General features: G+C 42.4%; 1 protein-coding gene across 1 annotated transcript in view; it reads right to left on the bottom strand.

Moving 5' to 3' along the window:
* nxn (nucleoredoxin) overlaps positions 1-16,237 on the bottom strand; it is a 64,215-nt gene that overhangs the window by 1,041 nt on the left and 46,937 nt on the right. Inside the window, exons 2-7 of the mRNA XM_078245452.1 lie at positions 12,364-12,481; positions 8,591-8,724; positions 6,562-6,662; positions 6,305-6,411; positions 5,354-5,533; positions 4,684-4,808 (exon numbers count right to left, since the gene is read on the bottom strand). Coding sequence (XP_078101578.1) covers positions 4,684-4,808; positions 5,354-5,533; positions 6,305-6,411; positions 6,562-6,662; positions 8,591-8,724; positions 12,364-12,481 — 765 coding nt within the window. The remainder of the gene's footprint in view (positions 1-4,683; positions 4,809-5,353; positions 5,534-6,304; positions 6,412-6,561; positions 6,663-8,590; positions 8,725-12,363; positions 12,482-16,237) is intronic.

Below are 16,237 nucleotides of genomic sequence, written 5' to 3'. Positions count from 1 at the left end.
AGGCTTAATGTCACCTTTTCACCCTTTAACAACAACCCCTGTAGCCACAGGTAACAGAATGAATCACTAGCAGGCAGGCAGCAACTTTCAAACGAGCTCGAAAGGGCCATTAATTATTCAGACTGAATAAGAAATATCACCCCTTCGTAATTCAGCTTCAGTTCCAGCCAGGAGTGCTTCTGGATTTGGCATTCCTACCTTGACAGAGATTCATTATTCTAGTCGTATCTTCTCTAAGTCAAACGCATTTCACGTGTTATGTTTCGTAAGGTCACGCAGTTCACTTGTTAGATGTGCACAGCTCGATCATTTGACACATTCTCCTTTCCTCATGACAGCATGACCTGATTTCCCCTCAGCTAAGTTTGCTGGCTCAGTGGGAGACTCGCAAAGATTAAAGATCAGTTTCATATGGAAAAGATTATGTTGAAAATGCAGAACTAACAAGAAAGGGCCAGAGGGTGGCACTGCAACAAAGATTTGTACTTCTCACAGAGGCAGCGCCTCTGATGTTAATATTGTTACTGATTTATGTGCCAATGTGAGTTTTGTCAAAACAAAGTCAAAGATAAAGCGACTTTGGATGGATTTCCTGCTACATATAAGGCTCAAGCGTTCTCTCCTTTCAGGCCTCCTTGTTGCGTTTTCCCTGTTATCAGAAAATCTGCAGATACTTTCACTAAATGGATCAAACCACACAATAAGCTCTCAGACTTCTCATTTAAAAAGCTTGGCTGTGCTGCTACCTAAAAAGGATAAGTATGCCAAGATGAAGTCTGTGAGCTCTTGCTAACAGATGGAACAGATGAGCTGCAGTGTGGTATTTTGTCATAGGCAGCTAACTTCCTCTGAATGGAGCCTGTTTTATTACGCTGCAAATCACCATACAATGACCATTTAATACTCACAGATGTAAGCTGTCACTAAGGACAATGCTGTTACAAGTGAAATACTGCTTGATTCTCCTACTACAAATAGAAGCTGTGCCTTGCATGCTCTCTTGCAGCCATACTAAGTGTACATTATAGATCATCTGGGCACACCGTGTAAAGAAACCACAAGGAGAGAAATTCCACAATCTGTCACTGTGGCCTTTTCCAGCCTCGCTGATATGAGAAGATGTAATCTCTATGTCAGTCTTCGCCTCTGTAGGAAGTCATGCATCTTCTTTTGTGTGGCTTCTCTGCTTGTGTAAACTGCTTCTCATGAGGTGCAGCCATTCCAGAGCGCCCCCCCGCCCTCTGCAGCTCAGAACAAAAAAGACAAAGGGCCTCTCTGCTACAGCCCGCACTCCACTCACAGCTGCGATAAGGCTCAGCGTGTGTTTACCGTGTGTGGAACCTGCTGGGCCGTATCAGGCTTATTGGGATTATTGATGCACTGTGGCATTTCACAGACGATGACCATCTGATAAGGCTTGAACTGATGATGATTTGTTTTTTTAAAACCTCCCCACAGGCCTCTGAGCTGGGGCTGCGTCCATCTAACTGGCCAGCTTTGATGTCTCAAGGAAAAGTCATGACTGTGAAATTTCAGATATTATAAACTGCACTGCACATCTAAATACTAAATGGAATAAAAACTGTCAGATTTATTGAACTTTTAGGACAGCTTACAGTCAATGCAACTTTTATGTTTGTTTTTTTTTTAACTTTTGAGCAAAGACACAATAAACCTTTAATGTCTTTATATTAAACAATACTTAAAGTCTACATGCCATTCTAGCGGCTCTGTGAAGCTGTGCTAATATCAGCATGCTTACATACTCGCTGTGGCAATGCTAACATGTTGATATTTAGCAAGTATAATGATAACCTTGTTCACCGTCTTAGTTGGGTGTGTTATCATGCTAACATTTGCTAATTAGTATTAGACACATGATAAAAGTATTGAACAATTTGGATGGCGCTTGATAACACGTTACTGGATCACCAAGTTGTTACAACTCATGGGGGCATACGTAAATGTAACACATTTCATTCTAATTCGTTTAATAGCTGTTGAGACATTTCACTCACAATCACAAATGTGAATAGAGCTGCAGCTATGTTTTTATCATCAACCAATCTACCGAGTATTTCCTTGATCAATTGATTTATCGTTTCGGTCTACAAAACATCAGAAAACAATGACAAATGCCCGACACAATATCCTAGAGCCCGAGGTAACATCATCAAATGTTATGTTTTGTCCAATCAACGGTCCAAAACCCCAAAATATTTAAATCACCCTAATGTACATACAGTAAGGCCAGGAAAAGCTGTAAATGTTCACATTTGAGAGCCTGGAACTATCACATTTAAACGATTAATAGACCATTGGAATTGTCTGTTGTCGACTAATTGTTTCAGCTTTAAATGTGAACCTCATTGTGGCGCTAGAGTAAAACTCATGGGATCCCCAAAGTCTTTAGGATTCATCTACTGAGCTCCATGAATGTGTGTAACAAACGTTATTGCAATCCATCCAATAGTTGTTGAGATCCTCATGGTGGCGCTAGAGGAAAACTCAGGGGATTGCCAAACACAGTGGGCGTCATGAGCGTCACTCCAACATCTCACGGCATTCATCTTATAGTTGTTGAGATACTACAGTTTGGACTAAAATGGTGAACAAACAGACCGTATTGCCTTTACTAAAGCCATGCCGCGAGCATGGCTAAAATAGCTCTATTGAGCTTTACACACAAAATAAAGCATGGAAAGGTTGAAGAGAAGAATCACTGCTGCTTGCCACAAAAATATGTTATATTCGTATGTTACTGGATAATACCACCAAAGTTCATTTTGCATGCAACGGCCAGTACACAGCAGAAATGGAAGAACATAAGAACTTTCATTCTGCATTTATAAAATCAATATGCTACTCTGTGGCAGATGGTTTTTTTCAGTAGGGTAAGAAGATCTTGTGTCACTCTGCTCAGCCTGGCCTCCCCCCTGAGAGACTGCCAACATACTGCTGTCTCATGGACACAGAAAACCCAGCAGCTGGCCTGGCAAGGAGTGTGCGACTACCAGGGCTAACCCGGGCCAAGGTGCAGGAGTCTGAGCCCAGAGCCTGAAAACGAAACGGGAAGCAATATCTGACCGTGAATCCGATCTGGAAAATGAAACCTGGTGATTTTTTTGCCGGTTGAGCAAGAGCCAGTAAATTATACCTGTGCTGCGTGGATGTAGAAATATCTGCCTTAGCATGTGTGCCACAAGAGAAACAAAGCAAACTTAGACTTCTGAATCACAGTCTTTGTGTTAGGTCAAATAAATATTGGCACACAGACAATGAACACAAAACACTATCATGTCAACTCTCGTCCTTCTGTAAGCTTTTCTTGTTCTGTGTACTGTATGTCAGTGACATTTCCAGGCTGACGAGTGGGCTCGGACAGACACACACAGGGTCAGTCACTTAGCACATGTGCAAGCCCCATGGCCACGAAACCTGAGCCTGCCCTCCGTGTGTGACATGAGAAACCAGCGTTGTCCTCCCAGACTGCTGGGCAGAGAGAACTGGTAAGGAAAGGGGAGCTGGAGGGCAGAGAGCAGGGGACTGGGGGGAGGCAGCTAATCTGCTAATTATGTCTGCCGCTACTGCTAACTCCACCAGCTCTAGGAAGGTCGAGACAGAACAACATGAGATAACAAGAGTTATGAAAACTTCAGGGTTCGTCCCACAGGGGGGAGACGTGGGAGGAGATAAAGTAGGAGATAGAAGGATTATTTGGACGCAGTCTGAGGTAGTAGAGAAAGTCTGATGGCACGCTCTGGGTCTTCCCATCCTGATAAAAGGCACCAAGTTGAATTCCTGGTCATGGATAGGAGTGAGTCACTCTTGCAGGTTCAAGAGGCTCAAAGAGTGGCCTCTAATGCTGCCATTTCAACAATAGCCAAAGTGTTGGGTGCGGAAACAAACCAGTGACTAATGTGATTAGAGCCTGACTGTAATGACCGACATGTCTTGCTCACAATTCTTTAATAACCAAAAGTTAACGTGGCCACAATCAATATTTTCATATCAACAATGGATCCTATGACTAAGTGTGATTTGAAAACTGATCGCTCCTTGTGGCAAACCTATGAAAATGATCACCTCACTCTGCAGTTCCCCTGACATTTCAGCATCTTTTAGCTCATCGGTTTGGTTTTCTAGCCTGCAACTTTATGGTTTTGCTCACTTTCATCCCAATTTCAGCAAAAAAGCTCTAAAAACCAACTGTACGCTACCTGCTCAGCACCAAACAACACAGACACAGTTAGCAACTAGCTGGAGACCAAAACAGAGTTAAAAGAGGGAGAGAATATTACATTTGCCAGGTGACCACAAACACAACTTCATATGAATTGTCCACCGGAGAGCTCTGACGACAAGTTTATTTTTTCCCAGTTTATTATTTTCAAACTGTTAAATGTCCCTGCTTAGTACATATTTTAATCATATTTCTTAAAATAAACTAAATTAAGGAATCTTAACCAGAAATGATTGTTTATGTTACATTACAATACAATATATTGTTATCGGCATTTTTTAACTCTTAAATATTAATATCAGTAATCGGCCAATATTGCCAAGCGCAGCAAAGCAACACAACAGATGAGTTACCGTATTTCATACAATAATTTACCCAACTTCAGCTATGCAGGTTTGTGTGAAATGGCATTTATCTGTGCCTCGAGTGGCTTATCTCACCTCTCCAGCCACAAAGAACAGCAGCGGCATCTCCTCCTCCTTGGCTTTGTACTTGGCCATAAGCTTCTCCGCAATTGGCTGAATCAGCTCCTTTGCTGGCTCCAATTCACCTTCCTCCTCAGCATCTGAATGAACCATGAAAAGAGACACAGAAAGATCTTAAAAGTATGAAAAAAAGCCATATGTGAGAGGAAAAATGCACAGAGTGAAATGGGAAGCAAGGAAGGACAGATGACTGGGGGACAGATGAGTGAGGACATGAAAGAAAGTGTACAGATGGTCTTTGTCTTGTTTTATAATCCAGTTTGACTGCAAGAGACACCAGGGCGGTCTCACACTTTGAGGGTCACCACTGTCCAACTTTGGCATTTAGTCCTTCTCAGTCCTCACAAAACTAGTAACTGTCCTACATTCATGTCAAAGTCATTTTTTCTATGCTATTCACAAACCTCCAGTTTCTTTGCACCTTCTGTATTAGCATATAAATAGATAGATATATACTAAAACATTTCCCACAGACCTTGGGACCTTTCAACACTGCAAGGACTTTCCACAGAGTCTGACATTCAATATGCTCCACATAAATGCCACACCATTCACTTGCAAGAAGCTCCAGGCAGAGCCCCATGTGGAGCTGCAGAGGCTGCATCCTAAATGCCCATCTACTCACCCACAAACAGGACGAGGCAGGGCCCCTCGTGGAGCTGCACAGCGTTGGACTCGCTGAGCTCCAGCACGGGCCGAGGGTGCCAGGGAAAGAGCCGGCACTCCGGGTCGTTCAGCACCTCCACGCGGCCCTGTCGCGTAATCATGTGACCCTCTGCATCCAGCAGAATCAGCGTGGGAATACCTGGTGAGAGAGAAAAGGATGTGAAGGTGGTGGGATAGGAAAACAAAGAGAGGAGGGCAGGAAATGGGCAAGAGCGTGGGAGGTGGTTTCCATTAATTATCGCTTCATGACGCAGACTGTTCCCTCTCCCACTGAGATATTCTTTGTTGTGTGGATGTTTTAGGCCTTTTTTGACCAGTTGTTGCCTCTCTTTGGCTCTCTGTCTGCTTTTACTTGTGATGTGTCAACTTTTTTTCCACATGTCATTGGCTCCCACCGTCCTTCTGATTACAATCTCCTTGGCTTATTAACAGTCTTATCAGAAACAGACATCATCTGTGAGCAAACATTGTACGTGAGTGAGTGTGTTCCCGCCCGCGCATGTGGACTGAAGTCAACAGAGGTGGGGGCCATCGTGAACTGCATGGAGGTGGGCAGTGTTGACTCGTCTTCCATGCATTCCTCACATACTTTGCAGGAGAGGCCGAGAACACACACACACACACACACACACACACACACACACACACACACACACACACACAGGAATTCAGGAGAAAAAGAGCGAGGCACAGAGGAAGAGGCGCAGCACTTCCGTAGCGAACAAGACCGTAAACTTGATAACCGCCCCCATTCCTCATTCCTGTGTTGCTGTTTGCCTGCCCAGCACAGATAGCTGTCAGCCACGGTGCCAGTGTTTCAGTGTGTGATGTAACAATAAATCTACACTATCTCCTCTTAGCTTGAAGATCTGAAGCACATATATAAAAGGAGGAGGTGGCTGTAAAATACCTTGTATTCCATAAAGTCTGTTGAGTCGTGACCGCCGAGCCTCGTCCGAATATGGCACCGCCAACCACGGCATCTCGCTGAAGTACTGCATAAAGGACTCCTCTGACCTGGAGGGGACAGCACCAAACAGGTCTCAATTTAACAGCTGAACAGAGAAGACAAATTATTTGTCCTTGACAAACAGTGTGTGTGTGTGTGTGTGTGTGTGTGTGTTAATAAATATGATCTGGTCTGTGTTCTGGCTTGGTGAATCTTACCTGTCAGCGCTGACAAACACAATCTCAAACTTCTGACCCGACTCTTTGACGGTTCGATATGATTCCACCAAGACTCGGGTCAAACTGCGGCATGGCGGGCACTAACAGAGACAGAAAGAGGAAAGAAGAAAATGTAAAAGGGACTGAACGAGGGACTGTACAGTACACAAATATGATCGGTTGCTGCAGCAGGGTCCATTACTTTGTGTATTTCCAAACAACTTTTCACAAACTAGTCATTCTTTCTTGTTGTATATCCAGCTACTTTCAAATATAGACTTCTTAAAGCACTAATTCTGCTGTAATACTGTAGCTTGAGAAAGTGTTTGACTCTGTGTGTGTGTGTGTGTGTGTGTGTGTGTGTGTGTGTGTGTGTGTAGATCCCACACTATCAAGGCAGGGGGCGCTGTGGCATGGCTGGCATTAAGATGACATCAGGATCTATTTAAATCAGACAGGGTAAGAATCTTATGCAATTATAACATTTTTGAACCACCTCTTTGAAGTTTGCCTTTGGGTAAGAGAGATGTCAGGAAAACTCTCCACACTGGGTTTCAGAGATTTATTTATCATTATTATTATTATTATTATTATTTATTGTTTTTTTATTGATTTTTTTCTTTTTCCTTTTCCCAAATTCATTATGTTGTAATGTCTACAAAGTAGTATATTATCATCTATTTAAAATTCATGAAATCATTTTTTATCTTGCCTTAAATCTTTAGGAGAGGTCTACGCTTTCCGACTTCTCGTGCACAGGCTTTTATTTTGAAATCACGTACGTGTGAGTATATGCAGGTGTCTGCATATGAATGTCTCTGTGTAGATATCATATCTTTTAACAATAGTTGTATCTTAGTGAAAACAAAGAAATGAAATAAGTTCTCATTAACATTATCAAACATGTAGTAAAGTATATGATCTATTCCAATGTATTGACATAGAGCAGCCAGACAGCATTTCATTACCATTCAAGCTGGTTATAGTGGATACAGTATGTCAAGTACTTTCATTGATCCAGTCATAAATCCTCATCATACCAACACAAAGGGACTGAGAGTGAGAGTGTGAAGCACAAAGCCTCGATCAATTCACTGCTCATTAATTGACTTCTTCCCCGTAGAACTAAACACTGTATATTATAGTTATACTATATTATTTGCACAATGTGCTGTAGAAGCTAAAGCATCATAAAGCCGTCTAATGTGGGCTTTTCTTTGCCAGTCTGTGACTGAACTTTTAGCTCAAATTGTATTGTAATGAGTTAAAAAGAAACATTCCCTCACACTGCAGGCAAAAACGCAACTGCACAGTGAAATATAGGTCATGTTTCTCTGCCATGGGCCATTTCAAGTCCCTAGAATATTAAGGGGGAAATAAATTCTGTTTAAATGGATGCCAAGGCCAGGTGCTGGCATTTCATGTTTGTAAAATCACTTTAATAGCGGATAGATTTACATGAGTAACCAGGGGGAATGTGGTGTAAAAACACCGCAAATAAACTCCTGTAATGGCTTTTGTGACTTGTCCTTTTCAATTTTGTATGGGTCTGGGGTTTGAGCCAGCCATCAGGCGTCACCGTTCTGAAGAGCCCGTCTCGGAGGCTGCGGCTCTGGCAGCTGCTGTGCTGACTGGCCCAGCAGCCTGCGCTGCATCTCATCAGCAACAGTCCACCGATCTTTCATGCATCACTGAGTCATGACCCTCACTGGCCATCAGCAGGTCCAGCAGAGAAAGAAACAATAGTGATGATGTCAGTGGGGTGTGGTGACCAATGCCTACTTTAAATAAAAGGTCCAGAGGTGGTGGTGAAAGGACTGATAGGGATAGCTAACCACTGTTAGCGTAGAGTCGCCTCCACCCTCCTGCTCTGCTCCTCTCGCTTATCTGACCCGACTAACTACTCCCTCTTTCACCTCCGCTGCCCTTCCTTCTCACAGATGTTTCTGTGTTTTGACAGTCAGGAGAAGGCCAGAAAAGTAAAAAATCAGGGTCCTCTTTGTCCTGTTTCTCTGATCCCTGTACTCACCCAGTGTGCTGAGAAGTAGACGCCCACGTAGTGGCCTTCCAGAGAGCTGCTGTCTGTTGTCTGCCTGTTGTTCCTGAGCAGAGGCCCTGCCACCACCTCCGCAAATGGCTTCGGCCCCCAGGGGAACTCCAGGCCTGGGAGAGGGCAGGAAAGTAGAGGTGGGCAATGGGAAGGGATAGAAAGGAAAGAAAATAACTAGAAAAAGAAAGATAAGACAGATAACAGGGTTTCCACCCAAAAAAAATTGTTTAGCCCGGTGGCAGTGTCTTTTTTGACGAGGGCCTGGTGCGAGCCAGTAATAACATAACAGAATGATGGACGGAATGGTGAAATTGAGAATTTAAAAAAGCTAAACGCAGATTCCATAGGGTCTTTATATTAAGTCAGTGCTGAACGCTAACTGGAGATTTGAAAATATGACTACGTCTGAGTTTCCAACCGAGCCGCACACTGTAACTGTAGTTCAAAAAACGTCTTAAAAATACATTAAAAAATAATTTCCAGAGACTTAGGCCTGGTGGGGGGCAACTTAGGCTCGGGGGGCCATGTGGCTTGCAATACACTGGGGGAAACCCTGGATAAGACAACAAGACTATGCTATGCTAGCTGAGCTGCTCTGTGAAGCTGTACATAGGCACAGCAGTGCTTTGAGCTAAATGCTAACATCAGCAAGCTAACATAACAGTGCTGATATTTAGCAGGTATAATGTTTACCATGGTCACTGTATTAGTATATCATGTTAATAATAATAATAATAATAATAACAATAATAAACCTGAGGCTGATGGGAATGCCATTACTTTGCCAGGAATTTGGTCAGAAACCAAGATATTTTACGATGGCGCTAGATCAGTGAATCACCAAATTTAATTTATCCCGAGGGGCACATGAATGTTTATCATTGTAATCTATCCAATAGTTATGGAAATATTTCAGTGTGGACCAGAGTGGTGGACCAACCCATCCATTGAGCAACAACACAAGAGTAGTTCAAAAAAAGTGTTTCAGGTAAGTTGAAAAACCAGAGTAGGGTTGCAACTAACAATTATTTTCATTATTGATAAATCTGTCAAATACTTTCTCGATTAACTGTTTTCCCTTAATCCAAGGCGACGCCCTCAAATGTCTTATTTTGTCCACAGATATTTAATTCACGGTCATAGAAGACAAAGGACACTAGAACATATTCATGTTTGAGAAGCTGGAACCAGATCATTTTGGCATTATATTTCTTAAAATTTGTCCCAAAACGAATATCAACATCATTTTTTTGTCAGTTGACCAATCAATTAATCAACTAATCATTGCAGCTCTAAACCAGAGACACTATTTTTCGTCTGTGGCATGGCTGTTAGATAACAAAAAGTCATATGTGGTTGTCATGTATACCTTACTAACAGACGGTTTTTGTCACATCTTCTGCTAGAAATACACACCGGATTCAAAATATGGTTTTAATGACGACTGAAAGCCATGCCTCTCAAGCAAATGAAGGTTGCCAGAAATACTTCCCTCCCGCTCTCCTTCACACTTTTCATTTCCCTTTCAAGGTCTCTTCATTGTTACCGTCAAGCTCTAGAGATGCATTTGGTACAGCCGAATTAAAAATGAGGCAATCGTAAATAAAACCTTGTACAGCTGGTTCATAATGGGCTCTTTATGGGAGCATGGTTGTCTAGGGCTTCATTAGGCAGGAATGACACATCTGCACCGCACTGACACAGCCTTTTATTGTTGTCCTGATTGTAAAAGTCCACTCCATCTTCACGCTGCGGGCTAGTCTGCCGCCACTCAAGTCAGGCTTTTCATCGAGAGTGAAAGGTAGAAGGCCCTGAATTGTTCACCCGCCCCTCCCAGTCTCGATGTACGGCAAACTTTAGTGCCCTTTTCCTATTCCTAACCGTAGTTGAATTGATTTCACGTCAGGAAGTGCTCTTAGTCTGCCTCTCAAATAATATGAACAGCAAAAATACATCAAAATGAACAATAAAACCAAAATGTGAGCCAGTGAAGTGGTAAGCATTAACAGAAAATGAAGGCATGGTAGTGTGTCTGCACCCATATTTGCAGTTAATGACTCATGAATAATTCTGCAGACTTGGACTGGCTTTCATTAACCAGGCAGGCAGGGAAATCTGTCACAATCCTCATGTGAAATCCATTCTGCTTCACCACTGCGCTGCCATAGAGCCGCTATTCTCCCTTCTCACATGACTAACGGCACTTCCTTTTCACGCTGACCTATCGAGGTCTGAAGAGGCAACAGTTGAAAATATTGAGATCTTCACAGCCACAGAGGACGTCCTCCGTACAGGGAAAGGAATGCAAGTTCACTCTTGTTAATTCTCTGTCTCCACTTCAAAGTGCAGAAATGATAGGGTTTGCAGATGAGGAAGAGAGACATGGACACACTATAATATTCATGCAACACCATAATTATAGCAACACAAATGAGGGAGGGGGAGTTATTGCAAAATGTTTTAGCCAAATGCTGAATGATGTGGCACTGCACTATCTCCACAGGGAGCTGGGAGCATTTGGTAAACATCATTACAGAGAATGAGTGTTGTGTCTGTGGGTATGCAGGTGATTTCTGTACTCATTTACATCATGGTTTACTACTTTACATTTATGAACTATCTCAACTCATTTGTGTTGTGTAACGAAGCTGTACATAACACCGTGGTAGATTAGATAGCTTAAGTTGGAGTAATATAATATTTTGCACTGTTGCAGATTAAAGTTTGATTATTATTACTCCAATTGTTATTATTATAGTATCACCCACAGCAGTGCATCATTAAGTGTCTTTCTGTCCATTTCTTTTGCACAAACTGAAAATGTGCATAGAAACAGGTGGAGTAGAAATGCCACATCAAAACGCATATTAATGCACATTTTCTATTACATGTAATTTGCTCATTCATGCTAGTCGAGAGACACATTTCGTTTTACAAGTAAACACCTTTTTTGTCTTTTTTTTGTCTGTGTTCTGAATGAAAAAAACTCAAAACGTTAAAACATAAAAAGTATGAAGGGAAATGACAGTGCATGTGTTTAACTGTTTCGATGGTTTTTTAAATGTAATAAATGCAATCTTCCAAAAGTTTCCAAAAGTCAATGAATATCACATTAAATAATCATGATTTCAATATTGATCAAAAGAATCGTGATTTGGATTTTTTACATGATCGAGCAGCCCTACTGTATCATTAGGTGTCTTTCCGTACGTTTCTTTATGCACATATTGAAAATGTGCCTCGGGGGAATTTTCCTACCTGCTGCAGTTTTATTTTGGACAGGTGTAACAGTAGAGTGGAACGTCTGCTGTGAACCCAGAGCGAGGGGTGTGCAATTTGAGTTTGTCTTGATGGTGTTGATTAAATAGATTATTCAAGGAGAAGCGGGATCCCATCTTTTACCCAGAGACTCTGAAGAATGCCCCCCACCAAGAATTCAGGGTTACACACGTTTGACAGACAAAGGGTATGAGAAATTGATCCATGTTGTTCTGTCCTTTTGACCCTCAAATGTCTTCCTATTACCTCATTTCACTGATATTTTTAGGGCTGAAGGGCTGGTTGGTGGTTGGGGTTAATAAAGAGGCTTAAGGTCAGAGCTTGGGGTCAGGTGATAAAAGTAAATCAGCGTACCGTCTTCCCTAATAATATACCACAAATGCGTGTGTGTGTGTGTGTGTGTGTGTGTGTGTGTGTGTGTGTGTGTGTGGCTGTGTGTGTGTGTGTGTGGCTGTGGAGTCTGCCGATCTCACCTTTAGGGTCATCTCTGACCACCAGTAGACCATTTCGACACACCACCTTCCCAGTGGCTGCGTCCACAAAAACCAGAGATGGGATACTAGTTACTTTGTATTTGTTCCACAGCTTCATCTGTGGAGAGAAAAAGATGAGAGGAAAGGTTGGAAAAAGAAAAGAAAAAAAACCTTGATGGAAACATCTATATTTATTTCAATTTCAGAGCTGGAAAAACTATTTAACCCAGTCTAAAATGATGTCTTTAGTGCAGCTACGCGGAGCAGTGGGTTCACCTAAAATACTGCAGTTTAAACAAAACAAATGTCAACTGAGCACTATGTATTTTATAAGACAAACACCCTCTCTGCTGTTTAAAAGAGACTCGAGAGACTAGGAGGTAGAATAAAAAAATACAGGAGTGCCGTCAGCCCCGAGGTGAATTAGCAGAGGGTGAGAAGCACGCTGCTGCACTTTAAAAGAGGCTGAACGAGAGCAAACTCACACTGTCCCCGCTGTGTCATGAATAATAGTAAAAGCATGCCGAAAAAAGCACTACTTTAGCTCTGCTTCAAGAACTTTCTGAAACCTTAAGTGTTGAGCACTGTGAATTATTGGAACGTCTTGGATGGACAATCCAAGCCTCTGTAGGCATTTATGGCCTTGAATTTAATCATAATAAATGAGTTGCTAAGAATATGGCCTCATAAAGTCAGAAAAGGTCCTATATAGCCAGAAATCTGTGCGTGAACGGACACTATTTATAGAGTTCAGCAATCAGTGTATTCCTTAACATCAAAGAGGAGATCAAGCATTTCACATATCTGAGACTCACTTTCCATATCAGAGGGAAGAGTCCTACGCTGTGAATAGAAAATAGCCTGTGTCTTGTAAAGAGCGGCAATCGGCGCTGTGCAATGTTGCTGTTTCAGCAAGTGCAGAAGAATAAGAAGCGGATCCCTCGCAGCATGTAATCCAGATCAGAAAATTCAGACAGGAGAGCAAAAGTGAGAAATATCTCCAGAAGACTATAGCATCAGTGGCTCTGTCTTTTATTTGACTCATATCCTTCAGGTTCTGACCCGTTTCTATTGAATCTTGAATTGAAATGCCTTTAATGACTTTAATTTACCATTCAATGTATTACCTGCTGTACTCAGCCAAACACCTAAGTACCCACATCATATAATGATTTGTGTTGTCTGGATGCTGCAGTAGTTATTCGTCTTACAGGTAGTGTGCCAAATGAAGTGAGCACTGTTTTTCCTGAGGCTCTGTGAAGTAAGCTTGGAGTTGTGTTACAGTTTGACGAAAACCTTTTGTTGCTCTGTGAAAACAGTGACTTCACTGCAGGAGTCGAGCACAAAGATTCTGATATGCAGACTGAATAAGAGAGAGGAAAGTGTGCACGGTGTATGTTTTACTCATATTGTGTGTCTCTTCTTCGCACAAATGTTGTCATACACTCGCCAGAGGTCAACTGCAGGCCCTTTCTGACAGCAGGTCAGACAGTCTGTCCCATGGACAAGACAACCCGGAGCCTCCCGACAATGTTGGTCTGGAAGTCCCTCAAAAGTAAACTTCAGTGTCTGCCACAGTCAACAGTTTTACCACACGCTCCATGCTGCTTTTGGAAACTCGATCTCGGCTCACAAATTAATGGGGTTTAGGGGCATTAACTGTGACTGTCTCCGAGAGCTAGCGTGCCCGACACTGAATCTGTGCAACTGCACCCATTTCACTCAGCTGCCTGCTGCAGTCATCCAGGGCTGATGATGTGAGATTGAGAGACGGATTTAGCCGAAAGAGTGTGAGACGGCCACAAGAGGAAAGGAAAAAAAGCAGAGTGATAGTGCGATTGGTTCTGCACTTGCACTAAAATGTCAAGAACTGAATTCTATGTCAAGGCCCAGATGTATCCACACTGAAATAATATGATTTTGAAAACATGCAGCTACCATGGCTCAAAATAGGAACCACACTACAGGTTAATGTTCATCCTTGAAGATCATATAAGATAATTGAAGTGTAGGACTTATTTTAAGAGTAGAGGAAGATGTGTACCAAGGCTTTCTATGTCGTTCCAGAGCAGCTAAGAGATCTGTGTAGCAACTTCAGAGGCAGAACCCAATTCCTACCTCCTCTCTGTCGTGCCACTTATTTCCTGCATCCTTGAATCATGTCTGCCTGGTGATTTGGCTGCCGATCAGAGTAGCCCCTGATGCTAAATCCTTCGAGGGTTTAGATATGCCTTTAGAATGAAAGGGCCAGTTATGATTACAAAAGCTACATGTCCTGGAGTCTGAAATGTCAAATGGATTTCAACACCTTGAAAGAATTCATCGTGCATGGGTGGGGTGGAAAAGGGGGTTTCTCACACTTGTCGCAGCCTAGTGTTGAGTTTTCATTGTAATCCAAAATCTTTCTCCAAAACACCAAAGACAATAGCTCTCACAATAACAGCGTCCTCCTCGTGTCATGAATAGAAAACATGAGGATCACATGCCACAGCGATCCATTTCCCCCAAAACACTGTTTCATTGTTGAGAGCCGCAGGCTGTCTATTATAGCTGAGACAATAAATACAGAATGTGACATGATAGTAAAAAACACACAAATCATACTGTCAAATCTGCATTCATCCCTTGGCTTGAGAAAAAGCTTCCGTCTTGTAAAAGTGGTGTAAAGGATATTTTTGTGATCTTGTCAGGTTTTATTAGTCTGTCACGGGACTCATTCTGTTACAGTCTTTTCTTAGGTGCTGCTGTATGTAAAACTAAGAACATTAATTAATGAAATAGTTGGGGGAAATACACTTTACAGTTGCTTTCTTGCTGAGAGTTCAAAGAAGGTCAATACCACTCTCATCTGTACAATAAATATGAAGCTACAGCCAGCAGCCGGCTAGCTTAGCTTTTTGTACGATTTAAACTAGGGCTGTCAGCATTGACGCGTTAATCGCGATGCGATTAAGGGCCGACGCGACACGATGCGATTAATTTTTTTTTTTAATTGCATGCCGGTATTTATTAATTTATTTTACACATCACTGGGCTTGGCGTGGTGCCTAACAGCTACTATTTTGACCCTTTGCAGCACCGTTACTTCTCATCAAGCTGCCACTTCCTCCTAACACATCCTGCTGCTGCAGGCTGCAGCATGATGGAGAAACACAGCAGCAATAACGCTGAATGGAGCTTTTTATTTTCCAAAACACGCAGACGGCTCGTAGACAAGTCTAAACCATATGCACGTTGTGTAAAGCTGAATTAAAATATCACCGAAGCACGTCAAGCTTGAGCTACCAGCTACGAGCTAAGCATAGTACAGTTAACGTGATGCTACCCGCTGGCATGCTACCCACTCAGGAGAGTGCTACTCCCCGACCTGTGGATGAAACCAAATCCCAAAAAATTACTACAGCTCTTGCGAAACGGGTGGCAACTAACTGCAGACCTGTCAGCACCGTAGAGGACTCAGGTCTTAAAGACGTACTACGGTTGGCATGTTCTGACCCGTCTCATGGCCGTCAAGGGGGACAGTAGTTTTCACGGATACACAGCCTGTACGACACGGAGAAAGCAGCCACACTGGAACTGCTGCAGAGTGCTGCAAACGCTGTCTCATTAACCGCTGATCACTGGACGTCAGTGAGGAATCTACATTATTTAGGAGTTACTAAACACTAGATTGACTCTGGTAAGGATAAGGATTTTTAGTTTTTTCTGAATCAGATCAGAATCAGAAAGGGTTTTATTGCCAAGTACGTTTTTTAACACATACAAGGAATTTGTTTTGGTGTTGTTGGTGCACGTCACACATTCTTTAGATGGAATATTAAACAATATAAGTATAGGTACAAACAATATAAGTATATTTACACAGTACGTATTA

The sequence above is a fragment of the Sander vitreus genome, chromosome 3, assembly GCF_031162955.1.
Source record: "Sander vitreus isolate 19-12246 chromosome 3, sanVit1, whole genome shotgun sequence".
Lineage (NCBI taxonomy): Eukaryota > Metazoa > Chordata > Actinopteri > Perciformes > Percidae > Sander > Sander vitreus.
Note: the sequence above shows the minus strand (reverse complement) of the source record. Positions and strands in the feature narration are given on the sequence as shown.